Source organism: Zea mays, chromosome 1, assembly GCF_902167145.1.
Source record: "Zea mays cultivar B73 chromosome 1, Zm-B73-REFERENCE-NAM-5.0, whole genome shotgun sequence".
Classification (NCBI taxonomy): domain Eukaryota; kingdom Viridiplantae; phylum Streptophyta; class Magnoliopsida; order Poales; family Poaceae; genus Zea; species Zea mays.
In genome coordinates, this window is record NC_050096.1 from 90,286,335 (window position 1) to 90,309,484 (window position 23,150).

Sequence of the window (23,150 nt, forward strand, 5' to 3'; positions counted from 1 at the left end):
GTCAAAGACTATTTTTGTTCTCAATTGCATTGATGTTGCACTTCTATTTGTTGCTTTTTGATGTGTTGGCATAAATCACCAAAAAGGGGAGATTGAAAGGGAAATGTGCCCTTGGGCCATTTCTAGTATATTTTGGTGATTAAGTGCCCAACACATATTGAGTAAGTAACTATATGCCAAATGATGGATGAAGTGCAAATCAACAAGAAGGTATGATTCTAGACTTAGTACATTGGTTTTTGTGTACTAATATATTTGTCTAAGTGCTAGAATCAGAGAAAAGAAAAGAAGAGAAGAACTTGGCTCGAAGCAGCCAAGACTCTACTCAGTCTGGCACACCGGACAGTGTCCGGTGCGCCAGGCTGGTCTCCGGCGAACTGGCCACTCCTCGGAAAACTGTTGCGGCGTACGACTATAATTCACCGGACTGTCCGATGGTGCACCGGACTGTCTGGTGAGCCAACGGCCGCCAGCGCAACAGTCGGTCGCGCAATCCACGTGCGACGTGTGGCCCACGCAAACGGTCGGCTGGGGGCACCGGACAGTGTCCGGTGCGCCAACCAGCCCGAAGATCCAACGACCGACTACGCCAGGAATGGAAGGAGATCTGCACCGGACATGCTACAATGGCTATCCGGTGGTGCACCAGACTGTCCGGTGCGCCACCCGACAGAAGGCAAGAATTGCCTTCCTTGTTGGGTTCCAACGGCTCGTAGCTGCCTTGGGGCTATAAAAGAGACCCCTAGGCGCATGGAGGAAACACCCAAGCATACTTTGAGCATTCTAAATCTTCCACACTCCGTCTCCGCTCACTTGATTGACTTTCTTAGTGATTTGAGCCCCGTTCTAGTGGTGAACTTGTTGCGATTCATTCGAGCTCAAGTCTTGGCTGTGTATGTGTGTATTGCTGCGGATTTGTGTGTGTGTGCTTCCCTCCCTTACTCTAGTGCTTTCACTTTGATCTTTGTTGTAAGGGCGAGAGACTCCAAGTTATGGAGATTCCTCGCAAACGGGAAAGAGTTAAAGAAAGAAAAACATCATGGTATTCAAGTCGATCATTGGATCACTTGAAATGGGTTGATTGCAACCCTCGTCCATTGGGACGCCACAACGTGGAGTAGGCAAGTGTTATACTTGGCCGAACCACGGGATAAATCATCGTGTCTCTTGTGCTTGTTTTATTTGTGACCATTGTGTTTCACAAGAGCTCGGTCATTAGCCACTTAATTCCAATGTGCTAACACTTAACCAAGTTTTGTGGCTATAAATTTAAGTTTTTACAGGATCACCTATTCACCCCCCTCTAGGTGCTCTCAGTTATTTATAGAGTTTAAAGTATGCGGTATAAACTTGGATAAAATCAACAAAACGATTCAAAAGGTCAACACATCAAGTAAAGTACTTTTAAGGACTTATTGAATATTTGTCAAAGTTATACAAAATTCTAAGATATAAGACAATACAAGCCCAAGCGAAGCAACTCGAAGAAACAATTCAAAACAGGTCAGAATACACCGGATTAGGGATGGCAATGGGTACGGGTATGGTTAAATAACCGCGGATAATTATCCATTGGATATGGGTACGGTGGAATTTGGTATCCGCATGTACAATTATGAATATAATAAGGTATCCGCGGATAATTTTTTCGCGGGTATGGATATCCAGTATCCATACCCGTTGCCCAATGGATATCTGACATGTGGGCCATCCAGATTTAATATATTATCCTAAAGTCTCATTTTTCAATTTTTATCCATGACATGTTGTTTGGTGTTGAATTATCATTTGATTCTGTTGGAATGATAATTGATTTTGAAATGTGATAGAATTGTTGTTCGATGTTGAATGCTAAAATTGTAGTGGGCGGGTGGGTAACGGGTATCCGTCGGATAACGGATACCCGACGGGTACGGGTATGGGTAGAGATCCATACCCATGAACGTTTATGGGTACGTGTATGGGTTGAGTTTTGTCTCGCGGGTATGGATTCGCGAACTATATATCTGTGTACTACCCACCCAATTGCCATCCCTACACCGAATATGGCTTGCAAAGAGGTTGAAAGCTTGACTTTAGAGAAACTGAGCACCGGACGTATCCAGTGGCACACTGGAACCCCCAATGGATACGACATGCAAAGAGGGGGGAAAGGACTAAGTCAGATAGAGGGCACTGGACGTGTCTAGTGCATCACTAGTCAGAGCACCGGACATGACACTTAGAGAGTGTCAAAATGCATAAGTCCAGCGAAGGCACTAGACATATCTGGTGCAACACTGGGTGGAGCACCAGATACATAGTGCACAACGGTCGTCAACGAGAAGACTCCAATGACTAGGTGACATGGCATGTCTGGTGACCCGCTGGACATGTCCGGTGACTTATAACAACTCGCAAAGGCTGACAACTTTTTTAACGATAACCTCTAAGATGGTTTGATGCACTACCAGACATGTACAGTTAGTATGCAGAAGCTGAAGTAGGGTTTCAACGCCTATTTTAAGATGGACAGCCTATATATAAGCTAAGAAACATTGCCAACAAGTTAGAAAATCGTGTCTTTAGCATCCAAGCCACCAAAGTGCACAAAATCCATAGTATGCTTAGCATAGACACATTGCAAGAGATAGAAATTGTGATAGAGCTTCAAGAGCACTTGTGTTGAGTTGATCTCATTGAAAAGAGAGAAGAAAAGTGATCAAAGTGTTGTGGAGTTGCTGCTCCAAGTTATAAAGCGGTCAAGAGCCTCTGACTTTGTGTGGAGTGTCTTGTGAGAGAGTTTGCTCTCACCATTTGATAAGAGAAGAACTCAAGCTTGATATTGATGATCGCTTGAGTGAATAAAGGTTTGGAAGAGGCCCGCTTCTTTATGAACTCCTCAATGGGGACACAAGATTATTTGTGAATCCAAACTCCGGTAAATAAATCTTGAGCCTCTTGTGCATTCTCCTTTCCATTTGCATTTGTCTTTCCTCTTCTTGTTAATACTTGCTTTTATCATTAATTGAACTTTATCTGATAATATATATTGTTGCTAGCCTTTATTTCACACTTAAGTTTTTTCTAGCAGTATAGCAAGTATTTAACATTGAATGTATCTTGGCTATATTATCCCCACACTAACCACCAAAGTTAGAATACTCAATTTGTTCCTTGTATTTGAGTTAGAATTTTTCAGGTATTACTATTGGTGCCCTCTAGGCAACTTTCACATGGTGAAGCGCGTAGGGGAGGCACGAGGTTGGACGACTACGACCTAGGGCACGGGAAGGCAACAGTTGGATGACACCAGCGTGGGGGTATGGTCAGTGTAGGGCTGAGAAGGAGGCACATGACTAGAGATGGCAATAGGTAAATTCCCACCGGGTATTACTATCTCATACCCATACCCACGATGGAAAAATATCCCTATCGGGTCACCCATATCCACTACTGGGTATAAATTTATCCCCATACCCATACCCATGTGAGTATGGGTCACCCATCGGGTCACCCGTACCCACAAAGATTAAACATCTACATTATACAAATGTCAAGTATATCCATCTAAATATCTACAAAATTTCTAGCATCATTCAATCATCTATTCAAGAACACCACATATAATTGGATAAAGTAGCAACACTAGGATAGTACCATATAACACATTACATGTTCCATTATATGGTCATCATTCAAATAGTTGTTAAGCCTTCTATGACATTATCGTCCAAAAGGTTGTTAAATAGTCAAAAGACATGGATGAACGAAGCATGATTCATGCTTTTGGGCTAAGTTTATACCGGGTATTTTATACCCATGGATTAACGAGTATGGATGAGGGCGGAACGTTCTAATACCCGTCTACCCATTGGGTGAAGGTTTTTGCCCAATAAGGGATCCATGGATAGAAAATTTAGTCCATATACATACCTTAATAGAGTAAATAACCATCGGATATCGGGTTGCGAGTACCTATTGCCATCTCTACACATGACCGCAGAAAGAAAAAATGTTTCGCTAGTAATGGAGGTGGTCGTGGTGGAGTTCACCGAAAAATAGAAAAGAAAGAAAAGTTATATGATATCTAAATAGTGTAGAGAATGACATGAGTTACTGAAAGGGAAATGTGCCTTTGGGCAATTTTTATTATGTTTTGGTGATTAAGTGTCCAACACATTTAAATAAGCTCTCATGTGCTAAACAAAGAGAGAAGTGATAATCAAGGAAAAGGTATGGTTCTAGACTTAGTACATTGGTTTTTGTGTGTACTAATATATTTGTCTAAGTGCTAGAATCAGAAAAGAGAAGAAGAAAAGAACTTGGCTGGAGCAGCCAAGACTCAGCTCGGTCTGGCACACTGGACTGTCTGGTGGTGCACCGGACAGTGTCCGGTGCGCCAGGCTGGCTTCCGGCGAACTGGCCGCTCTCGGGAGTTTTTGGCGGCGTACGGCTATAATTCACCGGACTGTCCGGTGGTGCACCAGACTGTCCGGTGAGCCAACGGCCGCCAGTGCAATGGTCGGCCGCCAAATCCGCGGGCGACGCGTGGCCCGCTCCAACGGTCGGCAGGGGACATCGGACTGTCTGGTGTGCACCGGACAGTGTCCGGTGCGCCAACTGCCAGAAGACTGCAACGGACGGCTGCACCAGGAATGGAAGGAAATCGCGCACCGGACATGAACAGTGGCTGTCCGGTGGTGCACCGGACTGTCCGGTGCGCCACCCGACAGAAGGCAAGAATTGCCTTCCCAGAATGCCTCCAACGGCTCCTAGCTGCCTTGGGGCTATAAAAGGGACCCCCTAGGCGCATGGAGGAGAGACCCAAGCATTCTTTTTTCATTCTAAGACACCAAGACTCCATTCTCACGCATTCGATTCTTTGAGATAGTGACTTGAGCTCCATTTGAGTAGAGAACTCCTCGCGTTGTGTTTTGAGCTCAAGTTGTGGCTTGTGTGCGTGATTGTGCTCGTTGTTTTGAGTCTTGTGTGTGTTTCTCTCCCCTCCCTTACTTCTGTGCTTCTTTGTGATCATCAATTGTAAGGGCGAGAGGCTCCAAGTTGTGGAGATTCCTCGCGAACGGGAGAAAGCATAAGAAAGGAAAACATGTGGTATTCAAGTTGATCATTGGATCACTTGAAAGGGGTTGAGTGCAACCCTCGTCCATTGGGCCACCACAACGTGGAATAGGCAAGTGTTATACTTGGCCGAACCACGGGATAAACCATCGTGTCTCTTGTGATTGTTTTTCTGTGATATCGTGTGTTAGCAAGAGCTCGCTTATTAGCCATACTAACACTTAACCAAGTTTTGTGGCTATAAGTATTTGATTTTTACAGGATCACCTATTCACCCCCCTCTAGGTGCTCTCAATTGGTATCAGAGCTGTTCTCTTCACAAAAGGGACTAATCGCCCGAAGGGATGGATCCTAAGGGAAAGGGGATCGTGGTAAATGACAAGGAGAAGGAGTCCTTCCTCAACGAGCCAAGAGACGACAAGCCCACTGACTCTGGCTCAAGTCATAAGAAGAAGGACGAGATGAAAATGAGGCGCATCAAGAAGATAGTCTACTACGACAGCGACAAATCCTCTTCTTCCCCAAGAGATTATGACTACGACGAGAAAAAGAAACCGGTTAACTCAAACTTTTCATTTGATTATTCTCGTATTCTGAATAATTCCAATGCACATTTGCTTTCTATTCCTCTTGGTAAACCTCCACACTTTGATGGAGAGGACTACACTTTTTGGAGTCACAAGATGTGTAGTCACCTTTTCTCTCTTCATCCTAGTATTTGGGAGGTAGTTGAGAACGGAATGCATTTTGATAGTACTGACAACCCTGTTTTCATTAATGAGAAAATCCATAAAAATGCACAAGCTACCACTGTTTTGCTAGCATCCTTGTGCAGGGACGAGTATAATAAGGTGAGCGGCTTGGACAACACCAAGCAAACCTAGGACGCCCTCAAGATTTCTCATGAGGGGAACGACGCCACCATGATCACCAAGATGGAGTTGGTGGAAGGCGAGCTGGGAAGGTTCGCAATGATCAGGGGAGAAGAGCCAACACAAACGTACAACAGGCTCAAGACCCTGGTCAACAAGATCAGGAGCTATGGAAGCACGAGATGGACGGACCACGACGTCGTCTGACTTATGCTCAGGTCCTTCACTGTTATTGATCCTCATCTTGTGAACCTCATCCGTGAAAATCCCAGGTACACAAAGATGACTCCCGAGGAGATTCTTGGGAAATTTGTGAGCGGGCGGATGATGGTGAAGGAAGCGCGATACGTTGATGATGCTCTCAATGGCCCTCTACCCGTCTATGAGCCTCAACCGGTTGCTCTCAAAGCAACAAGCAGCAGGGAGGCGCTACCTAGCAAGGTGGCACAAGTTGAGGCGGCCGGGCTAAATGAGGATGAGATGGCCCTAATCATAAAGCGCTTCAAGACCGCATTGAAAGGACGCAAGGAGTACCCAAACAAGAACAAAACAAAGGGAAAGTGATCTTGCTTCAAGTGCGGTAAGACTGGTCACTTTATTGCTAATTGTCCTGATAATGATAGTGACCATGGACAAGAAAAGAGCGGGAAGAGGGAGAAAAAGAAGTCCTACAAGAAGGTGAAGGGCGAGGCGCACCTTAGAAAAGAATGGGATTCGGATTGCTCTTCTTCCGACTCCGACGACGAAGGACTCGCCGCCTCAGCCTTCAACAAGTCATCTCTCTTCCCCAACGAGCGTCATACTTGCCTCATGGCAAAGGAGAAAAAGGTAAGCGCTCGAGATACCCCTAAGTATACTACTTTAAGTGATGATGACTCTAGTGATGATGAAGTAGATTACACAAGTTTATTCAAAGGTTTAGATAGAACTAAAGTAGATAAAATCAATGAATTGATTGATGCTTTAAATGAAAAGAATAGACTTTTAGAAAAGCAAGAGGATATTTTATATGAAGAGTATGATAAGTTTGTAAGTGTGCAAAAGTCTCTTGCTTTAGAGGTTAAAAGAAATGAAATGCTATCTTCAAAATTATCTGCTTGTCATGAAACTATTTCTAGTTTAAAGAGTGTTAATAATGATTTAAATGCTGAGCTAGAAGTAGCTAATAAATCTAGTTCATGTGTGGAACATGTCGTTATTTGCAATAGATGCAAGGATTTTAATGTTGATGCTTGTAATGAACATTTAATTTCCATTTCTAAATTAAATGATGAAGTGACAAGTCTTAATGCTCAACTTAAGACTTGCAAAAGTGACTTTGATAAATTAAAATTTGCTAGGGATGCCTACACGGTTGGTAGACACCCCTCAATTAAGGATGGGCTTGGCTTTCGAAAGGAAGCCAAGAACTTAACAAGCCAAAGGGATCCCATTCCCGCCAAGGAGAAAGGGAAGGCCCCTATGGCTAATAGTGCTCAAAGGAATCATGCTTTCATCTATAGTGATAGAAAATTTTCTAGAAATGCTCATAGGAGTTATGCTTATGATTCACATGTTATGATTGCTTCAAATTCTTCTTTTGTGCATGTAGAAATATGCCTAGGAAAAATGTTGGTCATCATGTGCCTAGGAAAGTATGTAATGAACTCTCTACAATTTACCATGCTTGCAATACTTCTTTTGCAATTTGTTGTAAGAATAAGAAAGTGGTTGCTAGGAAGTTGGGGGCCAAGTGCAAGGGAGACAAGACTTACATTTGGGTTCCAAAGACTATTGTGACTAACCTTGTAGGACCCAACAAGAGTTGGGTACCTAAAACCCAAGCGTAAATTGTCTTGCAGGTTTATGCATCCGGGGGCTCAAGCTGGATTATCGACAGCGGATGCACAAACCACATGACGGGGGAGAAGAAGATGTTCACCTCCTACGTCAAGAACAAGGTTCCCAGGATACGATTATCTTTGGAGATGGGAACCAAGGCAAGGTCAAAGGCTTGGGCAAGATAGCCATCACAAATGAGCACTCTATCTCTAATGTATTTTTAGTAGAGTCGCTAGGCTATAATCTCCTGTCTATTAGTCAATTGTGCCACATGGGCTACAATTGTTTGTTTACAAATGTTGATGTATCTGTCTTTAGAAGGAGTGATGGTTCATTAGCATTTAAGGGTGTACTAGATGGCAAACTCTACTTAGTTGATTTTTTGAAAGAGGAGGCCGATCTAGATGCATGCTTAATCGCTAAGACTAGTATGGGTTGGCTGTGGCATTGCCGTCTAGCACATGTTGGGATGAAGAACCTTCACAAACTTCTAAAGGGAGAGCATGTGTTAGGACTAACCAATGTATGCTTCGAAAAGGATAGACCTTGTGCAGCTTGTCAGGCAGGAAAACAGGTGGGAAGCACTCATCACAACAAAAATGTGATGACTACATCAAGACCACTAGAGTTACTACATATGGATCTCTTCGGACCCGTCGCCTACCTTAGCATTGGGGGAAGTAAGTATGGTCTTGTTATTGTTGATGATTTTTCCCGCTTCACTTGGGTATTCTTTTTGCAGGATAAATCAGAAACCCAAGGGACTCTCAAGCGCTTTCTAAGGCGAGCTCAAAACGAATTTGAGCTCAAGGTGAAAAAGATTAGAAGCGACAATGGGTCCGAGTTCAAGAATCTTCAAGTGGAGGAATACCTTGAGGAGGAAGGGATCAAGCACGAGTTCTTCGCTCCCTACACACCACAGCAAAACGGTGTGGTAGAGAGGAAGAACAGGACGCTTATTGACATGGCGAGGATGATGCTTGGAGAGTTCAAGACGCCCGAGCGGTTTTGGTCGGAAGCTGTGAACACAGCTTGCCATGCCATAAACCGGCTCTATCTCCATCGCCTCCTCAAAAAGACCTCGTATGAACTACTGACTGGTAACAAACCCAATGTTTCATACTTTCGTGTATTTGGGAGTAAATGTTACATTCTATTGAAGAAAGGTAGAAATTCTAAATTTGCTCCCAAAGCTGTAGAAGGGTTTTTGCTAGGTTATGACTCAAATACAAAGGCGTATAGAGTCTTCAACAAATCATCAGGTTTGGTTGAAGTCTCTAGCGACGTTGTATTTGATGAGACTAATGGCTCTCCAAGAGAGCAACTTGATCTTGATGATGTAGATGAAGATGATGTTCCAACGGCCGCAATACGCACCATGGCGATTAGAGATGTGCGACCAAAGGAACAACAAGAACAAGATCAACCTTCTTCCTCAACCATGGTGCATCCCCCAACTCAAGATGATGAACAGGTTCCTCAAGAAGAGGCGTGTGATCAAGGGGGAGCACAAGAAGAACAAGTTATGGAGGAAGAAGCACCACTGGCCCCTCCAACTCAAGTCCGAGCGACGATTCAAAGGAATCCTCCCATCGACCAGATTTTGGGTGATATAAGCAAGGGAGTAACCACTCGCTCTAGATTAGCTAATTTTTGTGAACATTACTCGTTTGTCTCTTCTATTGAGCCCTTCAGGGTAGAAGAGGCCTTGCTAGATCCGGACTGGGTGTTGGCCATGCAGGAAGAGCTCAACAATTTCAAGTGAAACGAAGTTTGGACCCAGGTGCCACGTCCAAAGCAAAACGTTGTGGGAACCAAGTGGGTGTTCCGCAACAAGCAAGATGAGCACGGGGTGGTGACAAGAAACAAGGCTCGACTTGTGGCAAAAGGTTATGCCCAAGTCGCAGGTTTGGATTTCGAGAAACCTTTTGCTCCTGTGGCTAGGCTAGAGTCCATTAGAATACTATTAGCTTATGCCGCTAACCACTCTTTCAGGTTGTTTCAAATGGATGTGAAGAGTGCTTTCCTCAATGGGCCAATCAAGGATGAGGTGTATGTGGAACAACCCCCTGGCTTTGAGGATGACAGGTACCCCAACCATGTGTGTAAGCTCTCTAAGGCGCTCTATGGACTTAAGCAAGCCCCAAGAGCATGGTATGAATGCCTTAGAGATTTCTTAATTGCTAATTCTTTCAAGGTTGGGAAAGCCGATCCAACTCTTTTCACTAAGACTTGTGATGGTGACCTATTTGTGTGCCAAATTTATGTCCATGACATAATATTTGGTTCTACTAACCAAAAGTCTTGTGAGGAGTTTAGCAGGGTGATGACACAGAAATTTGAGATGTCGATGATGGGCGAGTTGAACTACTTCCTTGGGTTCCAAGTGAAGCAACTCAAGGATGGCACCTTCATCTCACAAATGAAGTACACACAAGACCTTCTCAAGCGGTTTGGGATGAAGGACACCAAGCCCGCAAAGACGCCAATGGGAACCGACGGACACGTCGACCTCAACAAAGGAGGTAAGTCTGTTGATCAAAAGGCATACCGGTCCATGATAGGTTCATTGCTTTATTTATGTGCTAGTAGACCGGATATTATGCTTAGCGTATGCATGTGTGCTAGATTTCAATCCGATCCAAGGGAGTGTCACCTTGTGGTCGTTAAGCGAATTCTTAAGTATTTAGTTGCTACGCCTTGCTTCGAGATCTGGTATCCAAAGGGGTCTACCTTTGACTTGATTGGATACTCAGACTCCGATTATGCTGGATGCAAGGTTGGTAGGAAGAGTACATCAAGGACGTGCCAATTCCTAGGAAGGTCCCTGGTGTCTTGGAGTTCTAAGAAACAAACCTCTGTTGCCCTATCCACCGTTGAGGCCGAGTATGTTGCCGTAGGACAGTGTTGCGCGCAACTACTTTGGATGAGGCAAACCCTCCGGGACTTTGGCTACAATCTGAGCAAAGTCCCACTCCTATGTGACAATGAGAGTGCAATCTGCATGGCGGATAATCCTGTTGAACACAGCCGCACTAAGCACATAGACATCCGGCATCACTTTTTGAGAGACCACCAGCAAAAGGGAGATATCGAAGTGTTCTATATTAGCACCGAGAACCAGCTAGCCGATATCTTTACCAAGCCTTTAGATGAGAAAACCTTTTGCAGGCTGCGTAGTGAGCTAAATGTCTTAGATTCGCATAACTTGGATTGATTTATAGCATACATGTGTTTTATGCCTTTGATCAAGTTACTTTATGCATTTATGAGATTTATTGTTTATTTATGGTGCTCAAGTTGTGCAAGGGATCCCCGGACCTCACAAGTCCATATGTGAATGATGCACATATTTAGGGGGAGAAGTGCTACAACTTGACCCTTTGAGACTAACATTTGTGCTTCAGTTTACTTGATGTAGTCTCAAAGGTGAATTGAAAGGGAAAAGTGAACTTGGACCATGCAAAGACTTCCACTGCACTCCGGTATTAACTCCAAGTTCATATTTATACTCTTATTGTCGTTTGCTCTTAATTGACAATTTTGGTGAGGCAATGGGGTTAATGGGCCAATAATGATCCCGTTTTGGTGCTTAATGCCAAAGGGGGAGAAATTAAGGCCAAAGCAAATGGATCAGCTACCACTTGAGAATTTTGAAAATAGTAGAGTTAGAACTTTTTGATTTGTCAAAAAACTCTTATAGTCAAAATTTGGTCTCTTGTGGGGAGAATGTTTGATTATGGGAAAAAGGGGGAGTTTTTTGGCTCTTAATCATTTTTACTCTTGGATTATCTCTCTTTATGCTCAAACAAATGAGTTTGACTTAGAGATAGAAAAATGAATTTGATTTGCAAAAACAAACCAAGTGGTGGCAAAGAATGATCCAAATATGCCAAATTCGAGTCAAAAACAATTTGGTCTTCAATTTGAATCAATGTTGCATGTTTTGCATTGCTTTTGAATGTGCTGGCATAAATCACCAAAAAGGGGGAGATTGAAAGGGAAATGTGTCTTTGGGCAATTTCTATTATGTTTTGGTGATTAAGTGTCCAACACATTTAAATAAGCTCTCATGTGCTAAACAAAGAGAGAAGTGATAATCAAGGCAAAGGTATGGTTCTAGACTTAGTACATTGGTTTTTGTGTGTACTAATATATTTGTCTAAGTGCTAGAATCAGAAAAGAGAAGAAGAAAAGAACTTGGCTGGAGCAGCCAAGACTCAGCTCGGTCTGGCACCTCTCGGGAGTTTTTGGCGGCGTACGGCTACAAAAACCAATGTACTAAGTCTAGAACCAAACCTTTGCCTTGATTATCACTTCTCTCTTTGTTTAGCACATGAGAGCTTATTTAAATGTGTTGGACACTTAATCACCAAAACATAATAGAAATTGCCCAAAGGCACATTTCCCTTTCAATGAGCATTTCTACTAAAAATAGTAGCCCATGTGGCACAGTTGAGTTTGACTAACATTCGTCGTAGGTGGTCATGGTGGAGTTCATCGAAAAATAGAAAAGAAAGAAAAGTTATATGATATCTAAATAGTGCAGAGAACGACATGAGTTACCGAATGGTATGGTAGTGGTTTTCATAGGAGATATTCAAGATGGTCAAAAAAGTCATTGTAGTTGTATGGATTCGAAACCTCGACTTTAGATCTAAGGAGATAAGAGCAACAACTGCGAAAAATGGGTTGTACTTTTAGATCGTTCGCGTCAAGGAGAACTTCGACATATACATATTGATATGATCTTAAGTTGGTGCAAAAACAATATATTTTATTAATTTTGAATTTATTGAATTTTAAAATAAAAATAATTCTAGAAAAAAAATCTAGAATCTTAGTTGAGGTTTAGTTTTTTAAAAGGTCCATAAATTTCTCAATCGGCATTTTGGAACATGAAGAGTCCAAATTTTAGGGAGGTCCAAAAACTGTTAAAAATCCTGATAAACTTTTAAGAAGTTGATAATTAATGAACATAAAGAAGTGATTTAGAGGAGCACAAGGTACTAATAAAAAGTCTAAGACTTAGAAAGACAAGATTTAATTATGGAAAAAGGCATAAACAAATCGAAGGGAGAGGATCGTTCACTAAACATGTTTTGAAAATACCTTAGGGTTTGTTTGAAAATGAAATACCATGGTTTATAGAAATACTAGAGTATTTTATGCCATTAGGTGTTTGGTTGCATTTGTAAAAACTATGTTTTCAAAACCATAGTATTTTAGATATCATGTTACTTTTAGAGTATTGAAACTCCACTTGAACCTAAAGTTTTTGTGACATGATATTATTGTTTACAATGCTGTAGCCAAACACTAGATAGTATTTTTAGAAGTCACCATAACTATTGTATTGTCATAACAATCGCAAAATCTACTATTTTAAAACCATGGTTTAAGAAACATTACTGTCGGACAAGCCCTAAGATGTGGTATTATAAAAGCACCAGTTTCACTCCCCCACATTTAAATGGTAAAAAAGTTAAAATTATGCATACTCTAACTGTGATTGTTGGATCCAAACCCACATTCACACCCACTTAACTAACATAATATATTTGTGTTTTATACTTTATACTCAAGCATAAATGAAAATCATAGCGACCTGCGAACACCTTTTTAATATGCGAGTATGTGACACTTCATAATTTGTTCTGTTATAGATAAAAAGAGGATGATGGACCTGGCACCTTGGATCTTTAGTTAGAAATATTACGAGCGTGTTTGGTATAAAGTAAAAAGAGCACTGATGTTTCTTAAGCTTTGGCTTAACAAAAACGCAGGAGGTGACAATTTTCGTTGAGCCAAGCTTGTGCTACTGGCCGGTGGCCATCGGGAAAAATCTCGTGACCTTCTGAAATTGTGTGGCGACTAGCGTCTCTGGTGGCTATGCTTCGTTGCTGCTATATTTCGCAACGCTATGGCTAGTAATCTTACATAGTTACATATGATTCTGCAAAATATTGTTAGAATTTAAAATAGAAGATGAGATACATAATACTACTTGAGGGCGTAGACGTCTCCATCGTTGGCGGTGGAGGTAGAGGGACCGGGACCAAGAAGCGTCGGGAGGGGGCGCGACGCAGTCGCCGCTGTGGATCTAGGTGGTGTGCATGCTCGCAGATCGAAGCGCCAAAGCGAGAGATGCTCGATAATTGTCCCAGCGGGGACCTCTAGCCTTCTGAATCTCGTAATTCATGCGCTGAAACAAGGTACCCTTCCTCCATGCTGGTTGCTATTCAACCAATGCTCTGTTTCGATGTCGATATTGGAGGACATGGAATTAAATTGGGTTCAATACCAAATCAGCCATAGTATTGAAATGAGATGTAATTCTAATGTTATTGTTTGGATGTCACTGAATTGGAGTTTGGAATTGTGTGGTTCAATTCCACAAAATACAGAGGGGTGATGCTATGTATTGAGAGAGTGAGTTTATAGTTATAGTCCAATTCCAGGGAATTGAGTCTTTGATTCCAAATCTCAATTCCATGTGCAACTAAACAATATACTTCTAGAAATCTAATTCCAATTCCTAATTTCGTGCTCCAATATTGTTGGAGGTCTTCTTCTCCGCCGAAGGTCCTCAAGACAAAGGTATCATTGGCAAAGTAATTTTGAGGTCTCTCTCTGTCTCTCTCTGTCGAAGATCCTCGAGACGAAGATACTGTTTGGAAGCAACGATGACGAATACCGAAGCTACCACCGAAGGACAACAACTTCGCCTTAAAATGATGCCGAATATCAAACATGGAGCCAAGCCAAAGAGGAAAAGGCTAGTTAGTCCCTAGTGATTTTTGTTACGATTATGGACAAGTGTTAAGGTCATAATTGTACTTTTACCCGGGCTGCGTCCCGTGCCTATAAATAGGTGAATAGTACTCCCGTACTTTTCACGCTGAATTGTAATCACTATCGCATCTACACCTTCGAACAAGCCGAAGGTATCAATGTAATATAAATTTGTTAATGATCATGTGCATATTATGAAATACATATGTGTAAGAGGCAATAGATTGCATTCATTATCTTTATGCATTCTTATTTTCATGAATCATGAAGGCATGTCCTTCATGACCTTCATCAGAAGATTATTATATCCGAGAGGAGATAATACTTCGGAGGACGAAGGTCCTTAATCTTTAACAATTGTGTTGTCTTGTTCTTGATTCACAACATTTGAGAACAAGGGACCAACAAATATATATATATATATATATATCCAAACGAGGTACAGGCAGGGGCAACGGAAAGGGGGCAAAGTGGGCCATGGCCCCCCTCAAATTTTATAACCTTTTAGATCTCCTTTGGGACAAAGAAAAAGTGGAGGAATTTTAGAGTATTAAATTCCTATAGAAAATTTTTCTATAAAGACCTTTAGAACAAAGGATTGAGGTCATGCAAATCCTATAAAAATTCCTATGGAATAACCTATTGTAGTGTGATTTTGAAGGATTTCTAACTTGACGTCCAACCTCTTCGAGATTTTTTTGTGTGTCTATCTCTTTCCTCTAATTGTTGTGTTCTTTCTATATTGCATCCAAAATGCTCTATTAGAAGTTTTCGCATTTTTAATTCCTATAGAATTGCAAGTGTTAAGCAATTTATTCCTACACATTTTTCTTGTTCCTACATTTCACCAATCTTGTATTCCAAAGGGGGTATGAGGTTCATTTACTGTTATGTATAGAAAAAATCAAAATTTTGGGTGGGCTAATACAGTCCTATTATAGGCCTTCTCGTCGAATTGGTTTAGTCCTCCTAACATCCGTCCTCCTCCTCAGCCTAGTTTTTGCATCTATTCATTCGGTCTCATTCTTCTAGACGCTGCTCGAGCCAGTATGCCCTAACGCCCCTTTCCCGACGTCACACGATGCGATGTCGCCCAATCACGCTCCCTTCCCGGTGTCCTTATCCCGCTCGCCATCATCGCGACGCCGGTCCACCCAACATGTCCGATCTTGTATCATGTATTGATATAAAATTTAAATTACATAATACTAGTTTTTTACTGTCTTATTTGATTTTGTCATATGTTTTTTGCATCGATGAATTCTCGTACTACGTCCGGCACTGGGTACAAGTAAAATTGTGTGCATTGGCTTTTTATTTAGAGAAGCACGAAAGTGTAGGAGTAGACGTGTAGGAAAAGGGAGAAGATCAGTGCCACCTCCATGGATATACAACAGCATGGTCATCCTATCACCAAAGAAAGGCAACCAAAACAATAATTTCGCAATCAAGGCCATCCTTTCACCAAAGACAGGCAACCAAACAGTAACAATTTTGCCACCAAGCAATTGCCGGTTGCATTACTTAACACTGGCTTGGGCTGACCTCGTCAGAGATCGTCTACTTCGTGAAGCAACGGGAGGTGAGGGAACAAAACACGAGGGGCTTTTTTGGGGGCAAAGCATCCCCGCCCCGCCCTAGAAATTGTTCAGATAGTACACTTCCCGTATTCCCCCTATGCCAGCCTTTGCTGTCCTCCGCCACTTGATTATTATTTCTGTTGCTTTTCTATTGTATACTCCTGCCGGGTAGTACCATGTATTTGCTGCAGTGGACCATACCATCAGCCATCACTGTCAGTGTTGGAGGCACATCCAACCAACCAAACAAATAACTGAACTCGAGATATCTCCGTGGGTTTTTATTTTTATTTTCGAACACTGGTTAGATATTGACGGCAAAATTACATTGAGACAAAAAAAAATGGACTCCTTGATGCAAAAATTATCATTTTTTTAATTGGTCGATGACTGAACTCTAGTGGCTTTTCGGAACGCAGATCATCCGTACACGTGTTTTAATACAAAATACAAGTAACAACCAACAGCACCTACTTTCTCCTCCGGAACTGTGTGATTAAAGTGGCAGATTTGACGCATCTCCGTCCCCAAGCCCACCTCGCTCCTTGCATGCATATGCAGCAGCAGTCACAGGTAAGCAGATCCCCTAGAGAAGATTAGACTAACGAGAGGTATCAATCCCTATCTCCATCCCCATCTCCCACTACCCATGCGGCCATGCATCAGTAAATCAAAATCATAGCAGGTGAAAAAAAAGAGAGCATGTGAGCCGAGAGAGAAACAGGAAAGGAGCAGGAAAAAAAAAGAGAGAGAGAAGAAGCCGCAGGGGCTGGCCTGACGGTACGGACAGCCGCCTGCCTCCAGCAGTATCCAGCCGCGAAAGAATTGAGAAGATCCAGACCGAGCTCGACGAGGGGAGGCGCGACAAAGAAGTATCGCCGCCACGGAAAGGTTTCCTTTTTTCCCCCCTGTTTATTATGCGCCATAATCCTTTCTTTTTATGCCTTCCTGTTTTTCCGTATATACTAGAGCTTTTCCCGTTGCTTCGGTAGCTAAAGGAGTGGTTGTTCTCCACGGGGACAACAGAAAAATGATATGGAGATTTGGTTGCTTGTCCAATTAAGGTTGGTTTCTTGTTTATGGTTGTATAAGCCCGTTGAGTTAGGGTTAACAGCTTGGGTGAAATTGGACTGTAAGGTTACTTTGGGTGGCGACGAACGTGAATGCGATGTGATATCTTTTATTTTATTTTTTTTTTTGCAGATGGAGGATCTGAAGAAGTTTTATCCTTCTTTCTGGAAGCAATCTAGCAGTTCACGAAGTAGCCTGCACTCGATCCGTGAGCATAAGCTGGTGAGAGGAACAGCTAGATTTCTTTTCTCTCCCATGTAAGATAGTCTAAATTTGTCTTGCTAAAGAAGGATTTTTTGGTGCCCCAGATGGATTTGGGTTCGAGGCGCAATCAAACCCAAGAAGTTTCCACCAATTTCAATAAACGCAAACCGTTCTCCGAATCTGTGGAACTGACTTCAGATGTTAGGACTTCAGTTTGGAGAAAATCCGATGCTTATCACGGAGTGATTGACTTGGAGAAGCCATCGATTTCTGGTGATGCGATTGAAGCTATTGGTTGTTCTGGCTTTGGCAACCCTGCCAACCAAAATGGCAAGTCTCAGGATGGTTCATGCTGTATTTCACCAGAGAACACCTCACTTGCAGAGTCGCTTCAGTCGTGTAGAGACTGGAACATATCGCGTGTAAGCGTTGGTGAGTCTCTATTCAACCTTGCATCCTGTGCTAACATGTTTCAGAGCTACTTATGCAAACAGGTTGTTGTCATCTTGTATGACCTATTTTTTGACTGTACCTGTTGCATATGTGTCTATAAGTTGAACCTTTGATGAATAAAGGCTATAGTGCTCAATTAATGACAAAGAGGATGATATTGCCACATTGTTTGTCACAGCCATAAGTTACATAAATAGCTAAAAGTTGTTATGTACTCCCTCTGTTCTTTTTTATTTGTCGCATTTTAGTTCAAAAGTGAGCTAGCGGATGACAAATATTCAAGAACGGAGGTAATATATGCTAACTTTTTGTAACTTAGAGGGTGTTTGGTTTCTAATGACTAATTTTTAGTCCCTCCATTTTATTTCATTTTAGTCCCTAAATTGTCAAATACAGAAACTAAAATAGAGGCCGGAAACAGTTCCATTTTCTGAAAAAAAAACTGCTAACTATTTGCAGCAATTGAGTTTTGGAGAACAAGATCGATGTCATTTTACTAGTTTGGTGAAATATTTTTTTTCTTAGGAGACCTTCGTATCATTATATTAATAAGAGGAATAAATATTTTACAATATTTCACAGAAAGGAGAAACAGCTTTGTTACAACAATGTGATCTTTCTCAATGCTATCCATGTCTGCATTCAAATATTTTCTGTGTTTTTTAGGGAGGTTTTGTTGCTAGCCAGCTCTACTGGGATTATTACAATGCAAAGTCTAGTTTAGGACAAGTCATAAACATGGATGACATATCTGTTGCTCTAATATCTATGTCTGCTAACTGAAATTTATAAACTTCTATGTTAATAATTCACATGAGAGTTCCAAGTTCTGCAAGTCTGTATATTCCCATTGTAGCATCATTCGTGCTTTAGAGCTTTAGTTAATATTAGACATGCCATGAATTGAGCATGACCACAAGTCCAAGATCACAATGTGATTATTTGAACATTTTTCAGGTTTTATTTCCCTTACTTTATTCTTGTATGTGATGCTTTGTTCATTGCAAGCTAAATCATAATCCAACAAGGCAACAAGATGGCCTGCTCATAGAGCTTCATGACTATTCTAACCTTGTTCATTTTCAGGTTCAGTTGGATCTAGTGACACTCCGGATTGCCAGTCCCCTATCAAAACAAGTAACAATGAAGCAAGACATTCACTGTTTGACCTGAATGTTCCTCAAGAAGAAAGTCTTTTTATGTCTTCTACTCTGGTTCCTTCTTCTTCAACGTATTGTGGAATTTTTTCAGACAACCGTAGAGAAACTTCTGAGAAAGAGCATATCGCTGGTATCAGATCAATGAAAGGATCTTCCATCACTGTGGTCACCCCCAACTCAGTTGCAGACAGTTCAAGGGATGTGGTAACTGAATCGCCAGTTCAACCGAAGTTTCTTTTTGACCTTAATGTGTCACTTGAAAACACCGACATGCCATCAGAAATCTGTGATTATAGAGATAAGGATGTAAATAATGATGTAAGTAAAGGAACAGCACCCCGTCGTTCTTTCTCCAATAAAGATAGTCTGCATGCAGAAACTTCCACAAAACATGCGGTTCTTGGACATGATCATATGTTGGCGCACGAGGATGATAGTAAGGTGCTTCTCACATCCCCAACAGCTAATGGTATCAATAAGGTTCAGTTGACACAGTCTGGAACCATTAACAAGGAGTTTTTGATCCCTGGATCTCCTCTTGTTGATACAAGTTTCCCTCCAAGACTTGAGATATCCGACAATGGAGCATCGAATATTCAAGAGTTAAGCATGCTTCAAGACAAGGTCGATGGTGATGGCACAACAGCTGATACTGCAGCTAGAACCCTTCTTTCCATTTTCCAGCATAGTTCTGAACGCATTGCTCATTGCTTTGGAAGCAGCAACCAGACAGCAGCTCAGAACGTGAACGATGAGCCTCAGCCTTCATTGGACTCGTTCGAGCAAACCGTGTTGAACTTAGAGGAGATCCAAGATGACGGTCAATCGATCAATGTGGCACCACCCTATATCGAAGGACCAGCATGTCGGATCAAGCTAAAGAGAGGGAGGGGTATGAGAAATTTTCAGAGGGAGATCATTCCTGGCCTCCTTCTAGGGAGGCAAGAGATATGCGAGGACTTGGAAGTTATAGGCTATGCGCCAAAGAAAGCTCGGTCCAGGAAACCCCGCAAGGGTCCAGGCGCATCCTCAGCTCAACCGAGGCCGTGCAAACGTGGAGCTGTCAAGCGCTGACCAGGAGCATCTGCATTCCGTGGCAGGGTGCCATAAGGCAGGCGATTCAGAACAGGAGAGTCCATTCTAAACCATGTGAATATTCGTGTGTATCAAGCCTAGCTTCAAACTCTGGTTTGCTGGTGACCATTTAGTTGGGGATATTCTTTCCTTTCCCCTCTTGTTATATCTTTCCTGGAGTGATCAGGTTGTTAGATTCAAGATTTTTTTTTTTTGCCTTTATATTTGAAAGTCTAGCGGCGAAGACAGTCATAGTGCCACAATGATCAGTCTCGAAATTCCAGGCTTAGATCAGAGTCGACGAAGAAGGCAAGATGGTTGTTCCTGATGATAACCTAGCACTTTCTATCTTGGGTTATACCTTGGATTAATGCGAAAACAGTATACTTGCTTAGATTAAATTTATCTGGGCCTGTTGACTGCTGCATCTCAACAACAAGCCCTCACTTCAATCCAGGCGATTTGGACTGGTTTCACTGACCTGTGAATCAAAGAAACCATGTCTGTCAGTACAATTGACGACCATACTGATCGGGGGTCCTAATGGCCCCAGATTTTCTGTCCTTTGTGCAGCATTGGTATCTTTTCCAGGTCTTGATCTCTTCTCCAGATTGCCTGGTCTTGATGTTGAACCAGGTAGTGCATCCATCTAACACTTGCGACGCTGTCTCCAATCTCCATTGATGATCAAGAGGCCAGGCCATGTGCAGGATAATAATGCCCCGGTGTAACGAGACATCGGTCAGGGATCGCCGGCGAGCTCGGGGGGTAGTACTGATGCACCCACTGAACTGTCAAACCGTGTCGAGTAAAGTTGATGGCGCGTGCAGCTATTTATAACGCCACGAACTCGAGTCGAGTCCAGTCACAGTCATTGCGGGAGGTAGGGTAGGCAGTCAAGCAAGCAAGCGAAGGCGACCTACTGGCTACTGCTTGCTACAAGTACCGAGTCATGATCCAAGTCGCTGAGCCGTAAACCGGTGGAGTATGAGTGGGATCTCTCGGAGCGATCTGGCCGGCCGGTCGGTCGGTGCATGAAATTCGATTCGACGCTGGGTGGCCAGGTGGGCGGCATTTGGTTGCGGCTGTGGTTGAATGAATCGATGACCCCCCGAATTGAGGCTGAGCTGAGATCTCATTGTCACCACGGTGCAGGTGCATTGCATGATGGCCTGCGAGAGAGCCAGTTGTAGCTGTAGCAGTGGACTCCCTGCTCCATCTCCATGAGAGCATGAGACCATGATCCAAGGCGAAGCCGTACTAATCTGCTCCAGGATCCTCGCAGTCGCACCGCATCCGCCATCCGTCGCCCCATCTCCTGCGCGCAATAAAAGGGGCGGACATGGTCGGTGGCGAAACCCGGCACCGCATGATTGGCGCTAGATTTTTACTGCCGGGTCGTCGCCAGAGGGAGACACGGCGCTGGCATGCATCATCCAAATGCATCCTCGGCCGGCTGTCCAGTCTCCCCCACTCCACCATCATTCAGGACAGGAGCCCGTATCGTACCGGTCAAGTGGAGGGGGATCTTGACAAGACCAGCACGGATTTATCATTCAGAGATGCGCAGCTAGCGCACTGTTGCTTACTGGAACGCAGGCAAGTTTTATGCCCGTGCCGCTGCTGATTGCTGTGCTGTGCAGTGCAGGTATACGGCGACTCGCTCATCGGCTCGTCGCCGCGCTGCAACCTGCGCAAGGAGTAACTCGCGTGGGTCCCGGGCCGGCCCTGGGTACTGGACGTCTTCAGTTCGCTTGTTCAGCCTTCAGCGTTCATGTTTGACCATGTGAGGGTGAAACAGTGACGCAAAGACGACTCAGCCACTCGGGCAGCAGGCAGGACTACGTCCAAATCTCCTGGACGGAGGTCAAGCCCACACCGGCACACCCCACAGTGGTTAGCGCTGATAGTTGATTGGTTATTCAGTTCTGAATGTTGGAGTCACCTGGAACTGGAAGCATGGTAAACAACAGCTACCAGACAGAGGTGACGAGATGCAGGCCGGCTCGGGGCGGTGAGATAGGCGGAGTAACCATAAGAGAGTAAACCCATGGTCAATCTACATGTGTTGAAGTGGATTGATGTGTAAATTAGTTTAAGTTACGCCACAATCCAACTTAATATATATAGATTAAGGTGAATACTAGAGTAATTAAACTAGCCCTAAAGCTTTGTTTGATTACATTTGGTTTGAGCGCAATTGAAATTTTGATTAGAGAGAGATTTAATATCATCCAATCTTCATTAATGCAGATACAACCGAACAAGCTCTTATAAATGAGTCTCGTCGCTCACTTGCGGCTTGCCTGCATCTGGATGGATGGAACTCTCGGAGAGAGAGAAGAATCGAATGGATCATTGTTCATTCAGATTCCAGTCGGATCTTGTGACTGTAATCTGCTGTCGTCAGAGAGAGCTCTTGCTGTTCCCAAAGAGAAGAAGTCAAGGCGCCTGCTCTCCGGAAATGCCGCTACGAAAATTCAGTGCAAGTTCAGTTGCGGCGAGAACGTGAGGTTCCATCCGGTGAGCACAAGCATCCCCGGTGGACGGTGGTGGATTAGGCAGGTGAAAGCAGACTCGCAGTGATTCTCGTCGCCACCCATGCTCAACGAACCTGACAACGAGAGAGAGAGAGGAGAAATGATGGTTGGTGCATGGTGCTTACGGAGACGGTGGTCCAGTCAGTCACAGCCTCACCACTCTCGCTCCTTGTCTGATCTGGTCAGGTGCCCGTGCCTCCGCTCCGCAAGAGACAAGGTAACATGCCAATAGCTCAGCCCTCCCTGAGAGGCTGAGAGAACCGGTGGGGCCCGGTGTCAGCCATCCAGATGTATGGTCATGCCATGTCAGCCAGATCTACACAGCCGCTTCCGGAGGAGATGCATGATTACACAGCTAATCTTAAGTACATCACTGTTCAAACCTGTCGACACGTGATGGGCATGTCGGATCCCTCTCTGGATTAGTGCTGATAATTTGGCTCGCCCGGCCTAGGTCTATCGTGTTTCGGGCCAAACGACTCGAGCTAAAAAGACCTTAAAAAACTTTTAAACTGTATC

The 23,150-nt window shown here is 43.3% G+C and overlaps 1 protein-coding gene across 3 annotated transcripts; it reads left to right on the forward strand.

The window, feature by feature from the left end:
- The first annotated feature begins 16,486 nt into the window (after nucleotides 1-16,486).
- Nucleotides 16,487-20,547, forward strand: LOC100278787 (uncharacterized). Of its 3 annotated transcripts, none has more exons than XM_008673946.4 (5): nucleotides 16,487-17,020; nucleotides 17,122-17,193; nucleotides 17,333-17,422; nucleotides 17,509-17,836; nucleotides 18,944-20,547. In XM_008673946.4, exons 3-5 carry the CDS (start codon nucleotides 17,333-17,335, stop codon nucleotides 20,089-20,091), a joined length of 1,566 nt encoding a protein of 521 aa, XP_008672168.1. In that variant the 5' UTR covers nucleotides 16,487-17,020; nucleotides 17,122-17,193; the 3' UTR covers nucleotides 20,092-20,547. The 3 variants fall into 3 exon arrangements, with proteins under 3 accessions (XP_008672168.1, NP_001145422.2, NP_001182954.1); NM_001196025.2 differs by having other exon boundaries at nucleotides 16,731-17,020; nucleotides 17,099-17,193; nucleotides 18,944-20,522; NM_001151950.2 differs by lacking the exon at nucleotides 17,122-17,193 and having other exon boundaries at nucleotides 16,656-17,020; nucleotides 18,944-20,522.
- The last annotated feature ends 2,603 nt before the right edge of the window (nucleotides 20,548-23,150 follow it).

Coding starts and splice junctions, on each gene's coding strand:
- LOC100278787 (XM_008673946.4), top strand. CDS start 17,333: ATGGAGGATCTGAAGAAGTTTTATCCTTCTTTCTGGAAGCAATCTAGC. Junction 17,423..17,508: donor CGATCCGTGAGCATAAGCTG/GTGAGAGGAACA, acceptor TTGGTGCCCCAG/ATGGATTTGGGTTCGAGGCG. Junction 17,837..18,943: donor CATATCGCGTGTAAGCGTTG/GTGAGTCTCTAT, acceptor GTTCATTTTCAG/GTTCAGTTGGATCTAGTGAC.